The sequence below is a fragment of the Chanos chanos genome, chromosome 11 (genome assembly GCF_902362185.1).
Source record: "Chanos chanos chromosome 11, fChaCha1.1, whole genome shotgun sequence".
NCBI classification, from domain to species: domain Eukaryota; kingdom Metazoa; phylum Chordata; class Actinopteri; order Gonorynchiformes; family Chanidae; genus Chanos; species Chanos chanos.
In genome coordinates, this window is record NC_044505.1 from 14,807,616 (window position 1) to 14,827,615 (window position 20,000).

Consider the following 20,000-nt stretch of genomic DNA (forward strand, 5'->3'; position numbering starts at 1 on the left):
TATCCTTTTCCTTCTTCTTTATTTTAACCTCCCTGTGGAGGCTGCCTTACGAATCCCATCCGTTTTTTTTCCAGTGCCAGCCAGACAGTTGAAACCTTGACGCAAAACACCGATTCCTCTTTTCATTAGATACAGCCTTATATTCTGTTGCAAATTTGTGACCATGGTGCAGATAAGAATGTGAGCGAGAGGGATGAGAGAGATACATACGGGCTGTTAAAGTATGTGCCAAAATGCTCGCGGATCTGGGAACTACTTTATTGTGTCTGATTCTCGGCCTCCCTCCCGGCAGCCTTAAATGGTCTCCTCTCCACTCTCTCTTTCATAAGGACAGTCACCGCAAAAAACGATGAGTCAAACCCATTTATGCCAAAAAAAAAACCCCGTCTCCCGGGGTTGGGGGTATGTTGAGCTCTCCCTCCACAAACATGCATACCTACTTTTATTTTTATGCCCCTCCAAAAAAAACAACCCCCTAACAAGTACTTGCCTTTCCTCACAGTTTTCTGTTTATCTATCGAGTTTCTTTCCTTCTTTCTTTCTTTCTTTCTTTCTTTCTTTCTTTTTTGGTTTCACCGGTTGCAAGGATGAAGAAACCCGGGGGGGAAAAAAAAGGTAAAGAAGAGAACCGAAGCTCATTCCCACTTGTTAAATAAAAAACTTCCAACAACTGACTACCTTCAGTCATTCATGAACCTTCTTTACGCATCTGACCAGTCGCTAGAACACAAGGCATGTCACTGAAAGATATGAGAACATTATGTAAATTAGTAATCTATGTACTCTAAGCACTAAAACTATCTTCCCTATGCACAGACAATGCAGACAGTGGCAGACTCCCACACGCATGACGGCAAAAAGCAGATTCATATCTGTAATATTACTGTTGACGTTTCGTTTCTGACGGGTTTTTTTTTCTTTTTTTTCCCCCCCATCTTATCTTTTTTCTTTTTTTCTTTTTTTCTCTCGGCGGCCAAGACAGCAGAATTTACCGCCAGTCAGCTGTGACAACTCGAATTGTAACTGTGAGAGATTTGAGGAGGTATTTCCATCAAGTGGAGGATGGAAGAGCGATATGGTTTTGCTGGTCCATATTAATTCGAAAATGTATAAAAAATATATAAGAGGCCTGTGGGACTGGGAAAAATATGTATGAATATGTATATAAATACGTATAAATGTTTAAACCTGCTCTTTCTAATCACTACTTAAAGAGGCCTTATATAAGATCCATATTCAGGATGCACATGGATATTATCAAGAGAGTTGTAAAAATCTGAGGTTTAGAGTGTCTTATCTAGGTAACACACACACACACACACACACACACACACACACACACACACACACATCAGCAGCTGTCCAGCTGTCTTAATCCATCATCAAAAGCCTCTCCATGTGAGTGTTCCTTGCCTAGGGCTAGGTTTTTACACTGGTACAAACACCCACACACACACACATATACACACACATGCACACCACACATATACACGCACGCACGCACGCACACACACACACACACATTGGATGAAGATGAAAGTAAATTAACCCATACTGTAAGCCACGCTGACAGCAGATATCTGGACTTTGCCCAACTTTGTTACATTAAAGGGCTGTGGGACTAAAGAGAGTGCTCATGGGGGTTGTAGTTTATTGAGTAAAGCCTGCCTGAGGCAACAGGCTCCAGGTGAATCAGTGGGGAGTTTTTGCTAACTGACCGGGAGAAATCTGACCTGACAGTGAATGGCCACACTCTGTTAAGACAGTCTTACATGGAGTATGTGGGATGGATAAACAATAGCACCATTAGTGTGTCTGATTCAGCTAGAAAGAGAAAGATTGTCTGAGTGCATGTATGTATGGGGAAGGTGTGTGTGTGTGTGTGTGTGTGTGTACGTGTGTGTGTGCAAGTTCACGTGTTTTCAGATGTTTAAATATTACCACAAGTATAAACTTCTTTTAAATGAATATATGCCTGTTTTAGAACTAAAAGTTCCAATGTTTCTCCGTGTTATGGTTTGGTTAAGTTGGTAAGTTAATGGTTACGTTACGGTAAACCCCAACTAGCACTGTACAAATATTTGTGTGTGTGTGTGTGTGTGAGTATGGGTTTGTGTGTGTATGTGTGTGTGTGTGTATGTGTGTGTGTTTTACCTGTTGTAAAGCAGGATATCGGGGGTCCATATCTGACTGGATGGGAAGCGTAGGTTCTGAACACCAGGGTAATTGTCAGGATTCCAAGTCAAATAAACATCGTTCCATGACTGCCAAGAATAAACAGAGTTTGTCTGTTAATTCAAATACACACACACACACACACACACAAACACACACACACACACTAACACACAAACACACACACAGAGCTATCTCTGAGCTATTAATATACTGTAGATTTTTTACTCAGAAAAGGGAGAGGACAGTTTATGTGGTTCAGTATTTGTACACACACACACACACACACACACAGACACACACACGTACGTACATATACAAGCAAACACACAAAGAAATACATGTATTTCGGGAAAAAAAATGCTGTGGCCAAAAAAGTAGCCTTTTCCACATGTGTTTGACCCTATCTGTTTTATGGAGGCAATGTTCATGTCTGTTTATGTGTGTTTCCTTTTAACACCTGATCTTCTATTTCCTACAGTTCTGACCTCCTCTGAGAGACAGGGTCAGGGTCACAGGTTTCTGGCTCAGTCCGACAAGCTTTGATCTCATCTCGTGCTCCATAAGACACGCATGCACACACACACACACACACACACAGACACACACCCCCACATGCACGCGCACGCACACACATATACACATGCACACGCACGCATGCACACACGCAAACACACACACGCACACAGACATACACACCAACACATGCACACACACATACACACACACAAACACACTCACATGCATGCGCACGCACGCACACATACACATGCACACGCACGCGTGCACACACACACACACACACAAACACACCCACACGCACGCGCACGCACGCACGCACACATACACATGCACACGTGCACACACACACACACACACACAAACACACCCACACGCACGCGCACGCACGCACGCACACATACACATGCACACGTGCACACACACACACACACACACACATACACACCAACACATGCATGCACACACGTATGCACACACACACACACACGCGCGCGCGTGCGACAGGGTGCAAGAATGAGAGTGTGTTCATGTGGTGGATGTCCTGTAAAGCAATGAAGTGTAAGAATCACATTTTGTCCATTGCTCTGAAGAGCTCAGATGTTATAGCCAGTGGACCTACCCCTCCCAGGGGGACAGACTTCGGTCCCCGCCCCCGTACGTGGACACATACACACACACAAACTACACACATGCATGAATGCACACGCAAACACACACACGCACACAGACATATACACACAAATGTACATGCACACGCATGCACACATGAATGGACACACAAACACACACACACACACACACACAAGCTTCCACTACATGAGAGGCCATGCGCTGAGATACCGCAAATAAAAAGGCGAGAAAAACAAAAACAAAAACAAAAACAAAAACGCTCTCTTCTCCTCTCTGTGTTCAGATACGGTTTGTACACCTGTCCCTCCAGCCAAAAACTGATCTGTCTGAGTAAGCCTAAATCCATCACTGAGAGAATTCAAATGAATGGATTAATACAGTCAACCAAATCCCAGCCTGTTTGTATCAGCACATCTGGGTCCAGTTTATACACTGCTTTATAATGCTCCTTCATTGACTGATGGCAAATCAGAAACAACAAACCAAGGCACTAGTGAATTAACAATAAAACAGTCTAACAAATCTAGCCTGGCGAATCACAAACAACAAAGCAGGACGTCAGGGCAGTCAAATAACAACATGACTGTCTGTAACACCCCTGTGACATTATATATCCAAATATGTATCTAAACAACTGCTAATATGTGACCCAAAGGTCACTGACACTAGAGTATATAGGGGGATGGCAGGTTATCAAGGGAGATGCATTTTGGTCATTTTGCTAACATTGGAGATGGCGTCCCCCCCTCATCCCCCTACAAATCGCCTACTGCCTATCGGTGTGTTTGGGTTTGGTTGGGATGTGAGGGTATTGTAAGGGACTTTTGTCATGGGAGCCCACGGACGAATGGCTGATTTCAATTGTAAATGTTGTTTTGGTCTCCTGGGAAATGTCTGCTCAATGATCGTCTTTTGGAAGGAAGAGGCACGTGGAACTATGCCCTCTGCGGAACAAGATGTTTGGGGAATGTCACAGTCGACTAGCATTGAAAAATTAAAGAGAAAGAGAGACAGAGAGAGGCACAAAGGTAGAGAGAGAGAGAGAGAGAGAGACAGAGAGAGAGAGAGAGAGAGAGAGAGAGAGAGAGAGAGAGAGAGAGAGAGAGAGAGATTAGACTTGGAAATGATTGTAGGACACACAGAGGAACAAACTTTTTACTCACCAGCTGTAGCCAGGCATTTGTAATTAAGACCTGATTCTTTTCATCCTACGGAGAGAGAGAGAGAAGGGGGGGGAGAGAGAAATAGATTTAATACTGAGGAACGGCCTCAAGGGAAGATTGCTTTTAATACTGCACAATCTCCACTTGTGTTCAATGCTGCCAACTGAGCACTCAAACACACACTCACACACACACACACACACACACACACACCTTTTGCTCCGCTGAGATAAGGGCTAGAGAAAATGGCATGACACCGTGTGAATGGGACAATCTGACCATAGCAATTATGTGACAATACCACAATCACCATCACAATGGGGATATTATGTATATAAAAAAAAAAACAGATATAAAGACCTTATGAATACTGCAGTCAAATGGTCTGAGCCCTGACATTAATGCTCACTGACGTGCGTTCAGATAGCCACTTCCATTTTGACTCCACCTTAAGAAACTTAAACAGGGAATAGAATAAAAAAAAACGGGCACATCTTCTGTGTTCAGCCTTTGTTTTTCTTTGTTTTGGGTTTACGCAATTAAATTCGTAATCGGGATCTGGAGTTAATGGAAGTCGTGCGCAAACTAAACGTCAGCACGACGTTTGCGTTTGATGGACGTTATATAACGTAAATCAGAGAGCAGAGGTCGTATTGGACTCTAGGGAGTCAATTTATTTAAATAAAAATATGGATTTTTTTAAAAAAAAAAAAATCAAGATAAAAAGACCCCAGAAAATAAACGACATCATAATCGCTTGATCTTATGAGAGAGAGAGAAAGAGAAAGAGAGAGAGAGAGAGAGATAGAAAGAGAAAGAGAAAGAGAGAGAGAGAGAGAGAGAAAGAGAAAGAGAATGGGAGAGAGAGAGAGAGAGAGAGAGAGGGGTGGGCTTATTTGCAGAGTGTTTAGGATGAGAGTAAACATGTATTTTGGTGAAGTTCACGGCGGCCCACCAGGTATTTTAACGTCAGCAGATCGGGGGCTCGTCGGCCAGAGCCGGGACGAGGTGTGAAAACCCCCCCGGACGAAACTGTTGAGCAGACCACACGCAGCACACCACGAGTGTGGCGACGACTAGTTAGACATGTCAGTCGCTTCTAAGTCTAATCGTGTTTCTGAGCAAATACAAATACAGCACAACAAAACAATACACGACTCTGAAAAAAAAACAAAACAAAAAAACTCATCCGGTGAACAAAAAAAATCTATATCACTTCAATAAGCACAGGCTCATTTAATGCTCATGACTGCGCGTTTGCATAAAAAGCGTTTTTTTATTTGTTTTTTTTTTATAAATGTCAAAAAACTGCTTTGAAAATTCCTGCCCAAAACGATTATGACTCAGCTGTCTCTGAAGGAGACCCCGTCCTTGGCATGTAAAATCATCCCCCCCGAACGCGCTGTTTAAAAATTGTGCTTAAAAAGACCAGTATCTCATTTTGGCTGCCATTACTGCAGGCGATTTTGGCATGGGAACGCGCAGAAACATTCCAACATGCAAGCTGTCCCATATAAAATTTAAATAAAAACAACAAACCAGAGGATGTCTGTCTGGTGACACACTTCTTTATCTTTTGGGTCCGTCAAAAAAAAAGAAATCTCAAGTACATGACATAGTTAGTACTAGAACTATATATATATGTGTGTGTGTGTGTGTGTGTATAGCTTTGGAAAAAATGAAAAGACCACTCCAAATTTTTCTTAAATCAGCATCTGCATTACATGTGTGTCAGCCATTCCATTCTAGTGTTTGTTGAATTCCATCACAAGCACAGCTCATTCTCCTTAATGAGGTACTGATTAGGTGATCACCTGAACCAAATCTTATTTAATGAGGACAAGCATAAAAACCAAAAACCTGTGGTCATCACTATCCTCTTGCAGCAGGACCAGTTGGATGGCAAAAACAGTGCAAGTACTACCTCAAAAGTAATTGGAATAAAAAAAAAAACCAAAACTATTGACCATGCCAAAAGAGTTTAAAAGAAAATGTTTTGACTGAGGAAAAGGTGGGCTCAGTTCTGGCTTTTCTGGCAGAGGGATACAGTGAGCGTCAGGTTGCCTCCATCCTTCACATTTCAAAGACAGCGGTTCATAAGAACAAGGTCAAGTATCAGACATCGGGGACGACAAAGTTACAGTCCGGCAGAGGGCAAAAACGACTTTCCGCTGACCGGGATGACCGCCAACTCATTCGAATTTCACTCAACAACCGTAGGATGACATCAAGTGACCTGCAATGAGAATGGCAAACGGCAGCTGGGGTGAAGTGCACGGCGAGGACGGTTCAGAACAGGCTCCTGGGGGCAGGGCTGAAGTCATGCAAAGCCAGAAAAAAAAACAGCCCCTCATCGATGAGAAGCAAAGCAGAGCCAGGCTGAGGTTTGCAAAAGACCGTGAGGATTGGACCGAAGAGGACTACAGTAAGGTCATCTCTAATGAGTCCAATTTTCAGCTTTGCCAAATACCTGGTCGTCCAATGGTTAGACCGAGACCCGGAGAGGCCTACAAGCCACAGTGGCTCCCGCCCACTGTGAAATTTGATGGAGGATCGGTGATGATCTTGGATTGCTTCAGCAAGGCTGGGATCCAGCAGGTTTGTCTTTGTGAAGGATGCATGAATCAAGCCACGTACAAGGTTATCCTGGAAGAAAACTGGCCTCCTTCTGCTCTGACAGTGTTCCCCAACTCTGAGGATTGGTTTTTCCAGCAGGACAATGCTCCATGCCACACAGCCAGGTCCATCAAGGTGTGGATGGGGGGACCACCAGACCACCAGGTCTCCAGCTCTCAGCCCCATTGAAAACCTCTGGAATGTGATCAAGATGGTCGAGATGGATGGTCACAAGACATCACACTAAACCGAGCTGCTCGAATATTTGCGCCAGGGACGGCATAAAATCACCCAACGGCAATGTGAAAGACTGGTGGAGAACATGCCAAGACGCATGAAAGCTGTGATTGAAAATCAGGGTTATTCCACCAAATATAGATCAGTATTGATAGTATTGTGTTGTTTAAAAATGAATATGAGCTCGTTTTCTTTGCATTATTTGAGGTCTGAAAACAACACTGTATGGTTTTTGTTATTTTCACGAGTTGTCATTGCCTGCAAATAAATGCTTTAAATGACAATATTTTTATTTGGGAGAAATGTTGTCCGTTTACAGAATAAAACAAAAATGTTCACTTTACTCAAACACATACCTATAAATAGTAATACCAGAAAAACTGAATTTTGCAGCGGTGTCTTCATTTTTTCCAGAGCTGGTATATCTATCTATATAGCTTAAAAAAAAAAAAAACAGAACATGAGTTCATTATGGAAATCACAACATATGGATGCGTTCACACGTTCCGTGTTCAGACGTTGCTGAGTCATGTTTTACCCACAGGGCTACAACATTCGGTGGTGTCCCTTTCCAGGCATCCAGAAAACCCCTCCCTGTCAAATCCCCTAAGCACCAGCTGAAACTCGACCTGCCCCCAACGAGACAGGCGTAAATGTCTTAGATTACAGTATTATATGTGCACTCATTTTCCCTCAACTTTTCGGCATCGTTTTTACCGTCTTAAGGTTTAATGTAAAAGCGAGTCATTTTATACTATATACTTCACTCACTGTTACCAACCACTGACCTTCTTCTGAAACAGCTTGGAAATGGTTACACGTTTTGGCCTCTCTGACTAGCTATTAAAAGTAAAAAGTAAAATTTATTCATGTACAGTTGTTTAGCTGAATAAAATCGTGTCTGTGCGTATTAATTGTTCTTGCACTCTACGGTCTTCAAATAGAAATGAAGAACTTTCAGTTGCACTTTCATTTTGATTGTTATTCATATCAAGTGGAAGTTGGGTTCAGCAATCCCCGTCTGATTTCACTGTGGGGTTGATTTTCTTACTTCCTTTTCTTACTTTTCTCACTTTCTTTCTTACTTTCCCAGTTTTAGATCAACCCATACGGTTTAAGGTTGGACCTGATTCCACTAGAACAATGTTAAATTATTTAAAAGCAGGGACTGTGATGTCATATCACATTTCAGACTCCCACTGAGGTAGCTTTATTGTGATGTCATAAGACTGTTAGCTATGAAGAACTCTACGGGGCGTTTCAAGAAGCCTATTATGACACAACAATCACATAATCACATTACTATGTGAATTCATTTTCTCACTCTCTCTCTCTCTCTCTCTCTCTCTCTCCATATGTTAGTACACTTGAGAGCTTCAAACCTGAGTGAGATCATCTCCATCTTTTCTCCTAGACTCTCCTCACTCATTTAAGGAATGAATCTTTGATTCAAAGCTCACCCCATATTCACAAATAAAACTTTTCCTCTGCTCATGTCACATCTGAGGCCAACCGTAACTCAGTGAAGTGGCACAGATCCGATGGGCGTTTGATGTGATACTATTTATTTATTTTTTCCATCCTTTTTTTTCATCTCTTAGTCTGTGTCATCCTTCACTCTTATCCTCTTCATCATAAGAAAGTGGAGGGAAAGAATAAAAAAATGACAGATTTAACTCCACAACACATCCTAAGATCTCATTCCTGTAATGTATTAGAAACAGTGGAAGGAAGAGAGGGGAAGAAAACAGAAGTGTCTTTCATTCTTAGGCATGGCCTCCGGTGAGACTGGATCCCTTACATTTTTCAGTCTTAAAAAGGACATGAAAAATTACTGGAAAGTTCCCAGTGCAGACAGCCTAATTACTATAAATGTTACCGTTTTATGTGTTTCATGCTTTTATGCGTTTTGTTCTTTGATATAGAGAATTTTCAAAGTCTGTAAGCTGCAGCCAGGAAATTTTGAGAATTTTCGTTTGAATTACTGATTTTTATTTATTTATTTTTTTAAATCAATGGTTGACTAGTTCAATAGTTTTCTAATCACTCTATTATGGTGATACATCTATGTGGAATATCATCTCTTGATGCGCTTTAAAAAAAACTGACATGAATAGCCCCAATTTGCATTTGTATTTTGCTTCAAGCTGATCTTTTAATGAAAGTGGAGGATAAAACCCACTGATGCGGTGTAATGCATGAATGTGGAACGGGACAATGGAATCACAGAGTGTGTATTATCAATCTTCTTACGGTTTTTCAAAATTTATTACTGTAACATTGTCACTAAGCCGCGGAGCTTACTTAGCAAAGACAGTCTGATTTTGAGTGCGTTTGCCCACAACGTCAAAGACGGTAGCGCTGATGGTGAATATCTGCCTGGCCTTCCCATGGAACCCACAGAACCTCGAGTCCGCACAGGTGTATACTAAAAGGTCACGAGGTCACAGAGATTCGATTGCAAATTTGATCGCGTACAAATTCGACGCATTTATAAATAATTCTAAAACAACTTTACGTGAACAACATCAAACTGGACTAGAAGACTTTGATACCAGAGGAAACCCGACCAGCACGTGCTTAGTCGCTGTATAAACAAAAGAACAAACAACTGAATGAAACACTTTTTTTCTGTCCAACCCAGTGATTTGTTATTTTTTAACAGCAGGGATGGCCCGGTGGCTAACGGAGGGATGGCCCAATGGTCACTGACACTACTCTATAAAGTATATAGGGGATTGGCAGGTCAACAAGGGGGATGGATTTTGGTCATTTTTGCTAACAAGGGGGTTGGCACCCCCCCTCATCTCCCTACAAATAGCCTACTGGCCTAGCCTCATTTCTGGAGAAACTGAATATCTCCCCGTTTTACGTACTTAACTGGAAATCCAGTTTTTAATCTCTGCAGAAACTTTTCATTAGGATAGAAACATGAGATCTTGTTTGTAGCAAACAGGCCTCCTAACGATGTTAACAGTACGACTTGAGAATGGGAGGACCTGAGAGCTCGTTATACATGTAGACTTAACATCTCTTACAAGGCATGTGAAGTTATCATAAATGCGTCTTGGTAAAGAAACACGGAGGAAATGAAAAAGCATGTGCCTAATATTATCCACGTGTTGCGTAGAATCACCTCCTAACTCATTTCTGAAGACAGTAAGTACTTTGGACTAAAAAAATCATTGACTCTTCCACTGTAAACCTCACCAAATAAACCCTTCGAATTCGCACACGGAGCAGCGATCGCTTTCTCTGAACTGATTTTCTCTTATTTTTCTCCAATCTCTTTTGTGCCTCAGTTCATCTTTGCTAATACGTATTAACCAGCAGGTGGGATCAGGGATCAGAAAAAATAATAAAATTGAAAACATTATTGGTTAAAGGGGATTGCGAGGCTTAGTAACATAAAATATATTTACAAAGACAACGTGAAGTTACAAATATCAACAAATGTAGGCCACTGGTAACTTAGAAATATTTTCAGTGGACCAATTAAACAGCCTGATACTAACCAGTACCTTCTGGCGTTCGCTTGTGGTGCCAGATTTCCAGTTCAGATCTGGACACCAACGACCGGCCTTCCTCTCACACTGTCATGTCATCACTTCACTGGCCAAATGAACCTGTTTACTGGCCTTCCCTTCACGTCGTGTTAGACATCTCTCTTGCGGTTCAAGTGCAACCAATAATACCAAGAGGAATGCGTTCATTCAGCGATAAACAAGTAAGAGGATGCTTTCAGAATGCTCTCATGGGTAAAGATACTTCCGGATCATTGAATGGAAAAGACGTGCAATATGAGAACAATCTGTTTCCATTAGCAACCTCATGAGTGTCAGCTGTATGATAATATTGAGATAGTAAGAACGCCGCGTTTACGCTCCAGAGAACCGCAAATTGAATCCGTCAACTGGAACAAGCCAAAAAAGACGGAACATCCAACGGACTGAGATTCCAGATGATTATGCGTAATTGCTGACGTTTCTCAACAGAAAGAAAATGCGGGATTTGACATGATAAAAAGGGAGAAATGAGTCTTGCCGTGACTAAACGATATGAAGAAACGAACACCGGAGAAGAATGACAATAGGCCTCAGCTGCCTTAGTCTCTCTCTCTCCGTCTCTCTCTCTCTCTCTCTCTCTCTCACATGCACACACACACATACAAAACATTACTCTGTTAGTCTATCACTCTCTTTTTTTCCCCTCCTCTTCTTCTTGTTTCTCTAACTCTGTCTCTCCGTCTTTAGGGATATCTCTTACTTTTTCACTCCTTGTTTCTCTTTGTCAATCTCCTTCCTCTCTCTTTCACTCCTTCCCTTCATTGGTTCCTATTTCTCAGCACCAACACCCCAGTTAACTGCATATTTAAACAAAAGAACTGTGAACAGATTGCTTATTTTAACTTCTTTTCTTTGAGTGCAAATCCGGACAGGTTTATCATATGAGGACAACACAAACCCCTCAAGCATCTCAAAGAGAGAGAGAGAGAGAGAGAGAGAGAGAGAGGGTGAGAGGGAAGGACAGAGGGAAAAGAGAGGTCATTCATCCTCTGTTGATTTCAGGGCGGCAGACGGTAAGTGAGACCTAACCCAGTTTCCTGACCTGTCCCGCGTTCGCCCTTAGAGCCAGCAGATGGTGCACGCTATTCCGACACTCCTTTGGTATATCCACCATCCATCATGCTTCTCTCTTCAAACACTGATCACTAGAGATCTTCAGAAACCTCTTATGTAAAGCGTTTAACCCCAAACATCACCTTAGCCACATTAAAAAAAAAACAAAAAAAAACAGGGTTGCGTAAGTTACAGTACCCTTAGACAGCCTCATACTTCAAGCCACATGCATCATCTAAACATATGTTTTCCTCTGCTGCTCCAATCAAACTCTCTTCTCACTCCGTACGCTTCAGAACATGAAAGGGTATGTGTCTCTCTACGATCTATGGTCATATTTTCTAAGAGTATATTTTTTGTAACAGTCCACTGTTCCCAGATTTGAGGTGAACTGAGCTGAGAACTGAGAACAAGGGTATGATAAAATTCTCTGTGAAGATAAGAAATCTGTTTAATTTATTCATTTATTTATTTATTTATTGCATGTTTGAGACTCGAGAACTATTTCAGAAGGATATTTTATTAAAGTTCTTGTGCAGGTCAGTGAGGTAGAATTTCATCTCTTCTTTACCTGTCTGATCAATTATTTCTTTACCTGTCTGATCAATTATTTCTTTACCTGTCTGATTGATCTCTACCTGTCTGAAACAAAAGAGCTATTTACTATAAAATCTATATATTTATTTTAAATATTACAAATATAAGATATATCAAAATAAAATATATCAAAAACGTCAATTTTTCATCTACTTCAATAGCTCTGTGGCTGCGTGTCTGTTAGGTTTCAACGTTTCTCTTTTGCTCTTCTTCTGTTCAACTCGTTTACTTTTCTTCCACTTTGTTTCTGGGTTTCCCTCATTTTCTCTTGCTCTGTGGACACCCCCCCCCTTCTCCCTCCCCACCCCCCCTCTCCAAATGCACGAGATTTGCTTAGTGGTGCGATGAAGCAGCTGCCACCCCCAGCTTCTAAACTGATTAAGAGGAAGCCATGCGTTTGCAGTTTCACAGCTTCCCAGCCGTAGCCTATGGGCTGCTCGCCATCTGCGCAACAGTGGAGCCATGGCTAGAGCCGGAACGGCTGCCGCAAAGCCTGGCGCTCCCAACAGACAGGCGTGCGACTGTGAATTTGCTGAACGACCCCTCGTAAGCTTGAAACAGGAAGCCAGTCAGGTCCACTCAGGTGAAGTTTGGGGAAAACAGTTTAGAAGCCTATTTTTATGATAAAAGCACGTTGTGTAATACTGAAACGCGGCTAAGTCAGACAGAAGAACCTTGGCTGCACTCCCCGCATCAAATTTCAGTGATGAATCTAGTCGTAGGGCACTTCTTTGCTCGCATGTACTTGTGGTATATCAGGTTAAAGGTATGGTTGAAAACCACTAAGAAGTTTTTGACACATTGATCAAGCTAATCAAGAACTGTCTCATGAAAAGGACTGGTGACTTTAGCTCGGAGTGGTTTTAGCCCTGAGTGGACAGTTTTTGAATGGACAGGAGTTTTAAGGGTCAAGGTATAACACCTCTTCAGCACCATGTTATGCATCTGTTTGACTTTATCACCGGAGGCTTTTTTACAACAGAATTTTAGAGTTTGGACTCAGTGGTAGCAAACAGAACCAAACCAACAGTTTAAAATGATTTTTTATTAATCTGCATGGGTTTTTACTGGATTAGAAATTCATTACGTTTGTGTCATTGTCTGATTGATAGCTTGATCTTATCATAATACAATCAGGAGAAGTTTCAAGAAGAAGAAGAAGAAGAAGAAGAAGAAAAGTTTAGCTTTGAATTTGCGGGTGACGCTCTCAGAATGATCCAGAAAGTTCTAAAAAGAACGGAAGAACGGCCACAGAGAGATAATGATCTATTTCTGAATTCAAAGTGGAGTCTAAGGGGTCATGTTACATTCTCTCTGGTGGTCTGAACATTAATAATGCACAGATATCATACATGAAAAGCACCCATAAGAAGCCCATAACTAAATGCTTTATCCGTTTCTTTGAAGTGTGTTGGTGTTCTGGTCTTTACGGAGAGGTAGACATAGTATATCATATTTAGGATCTAGGGTCTTTGACAGCTTACACGGCAGAATGCAAGCTTGGAACAGAGATACCTCACAGGCGTGTGTGTGTGTGTGTGTGTACGTGTACGTGTCCACTGTACTTAATGCTAAGACATGCCTCTGTGAGAGTGTGTGTACTGCACAGTACATGGAACACTTTAAGACAACTTCTCTGACTGCAAATTCACCTGGAAACAAAGAGGGGGGGGGGGGAGAGAAAAGGAGACTGAGAGAGAGAGGGAGGGGGTGAGGGGTGGAGAGTAAGAGAGAAATGGGTTTGGGCAAGTGTGTATATATTTGGTGTGTGTGAGAGGGTTTTTGTAGCACTTTCTGATTGAATTTTCATGTTGGAATGGAGGATGAAATCATGCTGAGGTCTACAGGGATATTGCACACACACACACACACACCCACACACACACACCCACACACACTCTCTCCCACTCTTTCTGTCTCTCTGTCTCTCTCACACACACACACACACACACACACACACACACTCTCTCTCTCTCTCTCTCACACTCTCTCTCTCTCTCTCTCGCTCACACACACACACAGACACACACAGACACACAGTTGAAAGATTTCTAAGGGGGAGGAAAAAAAACACACACAGTTGCTATGGGTCCTCACTGGTTGAGAGGCCATGCATCCAAATCCGGAATTCATTCAATGACAGTGAGCGAGAAACGGATATGAATAAAATATACATTATTAGAACAAAGACAGTCAAATAGACAAACATTTGCATAAATGTCACAGTAGCATACAAACTACTTTCACTCACACACACACACACACACACACACACACACACACACACTTACCACATCTATTATCTGCAGCAAGGTCAGGCCCAGTTCCACCACTATGGGGGCGGAGTCATTGAGGACTGGCCTCTCCAAACGATTATAATTGGTCATCAGCTCATTATACAACTTCCTCTGGTATTCTCCTTGCAAAGAGTCTACAGAGACAGACAAGCAGAGAGAGAGAGAGAGAGAGAGAGAGAGAGAGAGAGAGAGAGAGAGAGAGAGAAAGAGAGAACAGAGAGAACAGAGAGGGCATGGATGTTACTGGTCAAGTTATAGATTGCTTGGCCCTTTGATTGTTTGGTTTCTATTGCTACAAGATCTGAGTGACAGCTGTGAAATTGGAGCTTATTCCCCTGAGGGACACCAATGCTGTCCACCTGATAAAGACTCGCACTCAAAGAAAAGAAGAAAAAAAAAAACAAGCTTATTGATGAAACAGTAAAGACAGAATTGACGTGACGACATAGCAGAGCTGTTTTATGAGCTGAAAACCTACATTCAATACTATTAAAAAAAACAGACAAAAAAAAAAACACATATAAACAAATTGACAAAGAAATATGTCCAAGACATAAATTCAGAAGTCAGATGCTCCTACTTGAATGAAATGCTCATATCTTTTTCGGTTACTCCAGGATATGAAATTCAGAGAATGATCTGCTGTTTTCTCTTTTTAAGAAAGTGTCATAAGCATTACAATAATTTGTTTTCCAGCAAAAGAAACGTAAGTGCACAAATAAAATGACTCACGAGCGACAGACAGAGAGAGACAGAGAGAGAGAGAGAGAGAGAGAGAGAGAGGGAGAGAGAGAGAGGGAAAAGGGCATAGCTTTTGCAAAGGCAACCACGCTTCTTCAGATGACTGAATCTGTTTAATATGAATGAATAATTAAATCAAACCGCTGATGCAAAGACAACGCAAACCCACAAACCTCTCCTCCGTGTCAGTCTGTCATAGCAACGATGCTTAAAATTCACAACCTGTTAACTGAATCGTGCATGAACCTAATACATGCTAAGCATTCATCTCCTAAAGTCTGATTTACAAGCCTTACGAACAGTCAGTCAGTCATATATTAACTACAAGTGTAATTAATCTTTTTTTTTTACTGCATTGTAGTAAGATTCAAGCAAATATTTTGACTGAGAGACACGCCTCGGATTTCCTGTTCCGGAAGCTACTGGCAGCGTGCAGAGATGCTGAAGACAGCTCTTGAAATCTAAAACAGGAATACAAATATGAGTATGAATATAGAATCGACAAATGACAGCACTCATTACCAAAAGCTCGCTGAGCAATTATGGGAGTGTTTTTGAGGAGCTGAGTCAGTCTGCAGTGTCTGAAGCCATAGATGTAGGTATCCAAGTACAGATAATTATGTCTGGCTGTTCCACAAGAGATTTCAGGATTATGGTTTTTGCCGTGGAGTACTTTGGCAGAAACTCAGCACCCCAGACACAAGAAAGTAAACTTTTCTTTTTCTTTTTTTTTTCTTTTTTTGTGACCCAAACACGGTGTCCTACATATACAAATATAATTCACTGCAAAAAAAAAAAAAAAAAAGGCAGAAAAACTCTACGGACGAAAGATCTCGATTTTGATCTGGAACATCCGCGTCGAACGGCAAGAAGTTCTTTTCACAGATAGAATAAATTATACTCTGTTCACTGATACTTGTCTCTTTTTATTGTCACTTTTTTGCTGGTCTAGAGCTTAATTTAAATAATTACGCCCCCCCCCCCCCACTCCCGCCCCCCCACCATGTCATTCTACACAGCGGCGGGGGAAGGCTTCAGTCTCATAATACAGCTGTAATAATAACTTACATCAGTAACACACTTCATTTCTCCCGAGGTTTTGAAAAATGAAGGAGGAAAGTTAATTAGACAAAAACACTTAAACAGACCACGTTTGTCACGACGCTGTGATCAGATTAGTGTTTCAGCTCAGTCTCTTTGGGCATGTGAGGTTCAGATGGGACATTCTGAAGAAAGAGCCGGGCTCGCACAGAAGGGATTCCAAATCGGATTAATGTCAAGACGTAAACATCAACACACATGCACGCACACACACACACGCACACACACACACACACTCACACTCACGCACACACGCACACAAATGGAGATGCACACACATATGTAGATGCGCGCACGCATACACACACACACACCTTTGAACACACACACAAACTCACACATGCACACACACACACACACACACACACACAAACGCAGTAGGACTCTGACAGATGTCATCCTTCGGGAATCAGAGTTTAGTGCATGGCGTGATGTCTCTTTGGCTCTCAGCGTTGTGTTACGAGGCATAAAACCTTCTGGCTGAATTTCTCCACTAAACTTGACTTTTTTTTTATCACACACAGCTGATTACAAACCCTAACACAACACACTCTCCACAACGCTTACACCATATCTGTCACCTGCACAGAAACACAAAAAGTCAAAAACTAAACTGCAAACTGATAAAAAAAAGTTTGATATTATTGGTGACTTATCACTGCTCATCATGTTTCTGTATCGTTTCTTTTTTCTTTTGTTTATTTTCTTTCTTTTATACTCCCATCTTTTTCCTCCTTCACTATAAAAGAAACACTACTGAACTGTAAGTGCACCAAGTAAACAGACAGATAGTGGACGGGAAAGTGTACTTCCAGAAACGTCCCTGACTTCAGTGTAGCAAAAGATCCATTGGTGATGATGATGATGATGATGATGATGATGATATTGATGACGATGATGTTGTTGTTGTTCTTGATGATGATGATATTGATGATGATGATGATGATGATGATGATGATGATGTTGTTGTTGATGACGATGATGTTGTTGTTGTTGTTGATGATGATGATATTGATCACGATGATGATGATGATGATGATGATGATGATGATGATGATGATGATGATGATGTTGTTGTTGTTGTTGATGATGATGATGGTGTGTGACAGAGCTACGGATGATGTCATAACACTTCTCATTTTGCTCTCTGCTGCAGTAAAACTGGCACAGTGACTATCTCATACTGACATAATAGTGTCAGAAAACAGACACCCTGAGGGCAGAAAACACTGGGAGACCTCTCTCGAAAGAAAGAAAGAAAGAAAGAAAGAAAGAAAGAAAGAAAGAAAGAAAGAAAGAAAGAAAAAGAGAAGTCTAGTTGTACAGGATGTTTAGCTTCAACTTACTGGAGCTAAAAAAGAAAGAAATGAACTAGGAAAAGAAGAAAAGAAAGTTGATGGCTCTGTTTATGGGCAGAAAGAGGGTGAGAACAGGAGAACAATCGATGAGAAGAGTGGGTGAAATGATTTACCTGGACAAAAAAAAAAAAGACCAGAAGGAAAAAAAAAAAACCCTCCATGGGAGTTCCATTTGGGCGCTATGGCAACCTGGAGTGGTGTTGAGCTCCGTGGTAAGCGAATATTCCGTTGGATTTATTGCAAAAATCACCACAGAGGAAACAATGGACAGATTACATCACCCTTTGACTCTCTCTCTCTCTCTTCACAGTTTCTTCACTGAAAAATACGTGCTAAGCCGCATTAAACTTGCATAAGCTTAGGTTTATCATCAAAGGTAAGACTGCACACTCAGCAACACAGCGGCACGTGGATGAGTGTAAGGAAATGAGAAAAAACAGAGGAGAAGAAGAAAACCAAAATTGCAAACAACGCAAATTTGCAGGTGTTTATGAAACAGTCATTGCTGAATCTGCTTGTGTGTTTGGTCAGCGGTGCTATTTAGCTTTTAAAATTTCATTTCAAGCTGCGACGATTAAAGCCGAGTTTCAGTACAGAGTTGGATCAAAATTTGTGTACATGTTTAGAGTTAAGCGTGTAAATTATAGGTCTGATATACGCATGTGTATACTAAATGGTTGTGTGTGAGAGAGAGAGAGAGAGAGAGAGAGAGAGAGAGAGAGAGAAAGAGGGGGAGAGAGAGAGAGAGAGAGAGAGAGAAAGAGGGGGAGAGGGGGAGAGAGAAAGAGGGGGAGAGAGAGAGAGAGAGAGAGAGAGAGAAAGAGGGGGAGAGGGGGAGAGAGAAAGAGGGGGAGAGAGAGAGAGAGAAAAAGAGGGGGGGGGGGGGGTTTGACAGTACACCCGGGAAGTGAGTGTGAAACTTCCATTAGCAGGCACGTCTACACTAGTTATATTTTCATTACTTATTAAAGTTTTCTCTTTCTCTGACGAGGGTGTTCGTGTTACTATGAATGTTTGCACTTTGGTTGCTAACTACAGTCGCCATTAAATAACATTCCAGCTTTCCAGGCATGTAAAACACAAACGGTTATTGCGCAAAACGATGCCTCCCGCACATAGAAGCAACATAAGTAAATATGAGAATAATCCACAGAGACCACACATTTGCATATTCAAATCTGCGCCAATCAGCACGCACCGATAGAGATTATATTTGCATGCAGACCGTTAGAGAACAGATCCTCAGTCTTTCAGATACATAAACCAGCTCAAAGACCATAGATGGTTATTGCAAAATGCAACTGCCAAGGGCTAAACGGCCGCTGGCTACCCCTCAAATCAATGTCTGATTGAAATCAGGCCCACCAACCAATGCTCAAAGGAATTTATGGAGATCTAGAACTGAGATGTGGGAAGATGTTATGATTGAACTGAACATGTGATTGGCATGCGTTACTGGTTTTAATGCAGATTTGATAAGATCAAAGGAGAGAGAGAGAGAGAGAGAGAGAGAGGAAAAAGAGAGTGTGGGAAACATAGAGGAGACTGGAGAAAAAAAGAAAGAAAGCAAGAAGAGGAGCTAAATGGATAGGCAGAGAGAAAAATGAAAGAGATGAATGGAAAAGAGAGAGAGGGAGAGAGAGAGATAGAGAGAAAAAGAGAAAAGAGCTCATATCTCTTCTCTGATTGTATCTTTTGGGAAGAGGAGGATGTGAGGAGGTGAAGGAGGAGGAGAAATATGTGACCGTTTTTTTTTTCCCCCCTTTCGTTCTCTTTTCAGTCCAAACCTTTTATGGCGACTTCTGCCGCGCTAAGCCTTTATAATACGACAACAACAACTCAAAGCTGAACAGAAAAAAAAAAAACTGCAATATCAGCCCATAAATTCTACCTAATCTTCCTCCAGACTCCCAAGACCAAACTGCCCTGACATCATTCACACTG

The 20,000-nt window shown here is 41.6% G+C and overlaps 1 protein-coding gene across 1 annotated transcript in view; it reads right to left on the reverse strand.

The window, feature by feature from the left end:
* Positions 1-18,982, reverse strand: part of chrna8 (cholinergic receptor, nicotinic, alpha 8) — a 31,464-nt gene extending 12,482 nt beyond the window's left edge. Inside the window, exons 1-4 of the mRNA XM_030787725.1 lie at positions 18,927-18,982; positions 14,851-14,989; positions 4,491-4,535; positions 2,155-2,264 (exon numbers count right to left, since the gene is read on the reverse strand). Of these exons, the coding sequence (XP_030643585.1) occupies positions 2,155-2,264; positions 4,491-4,535; positions 14,851-14,989; positions 18,927-18,982 (350 nt within the window). The remainder of the gene's footprint in view (positions 1-2,154; positions 2,265-4,490; positions 4,536-14,850; positions 14,990-18,926) is intronic.
* Positions 18,983-20,000: the final 1,018 nt, after the last annotated feature.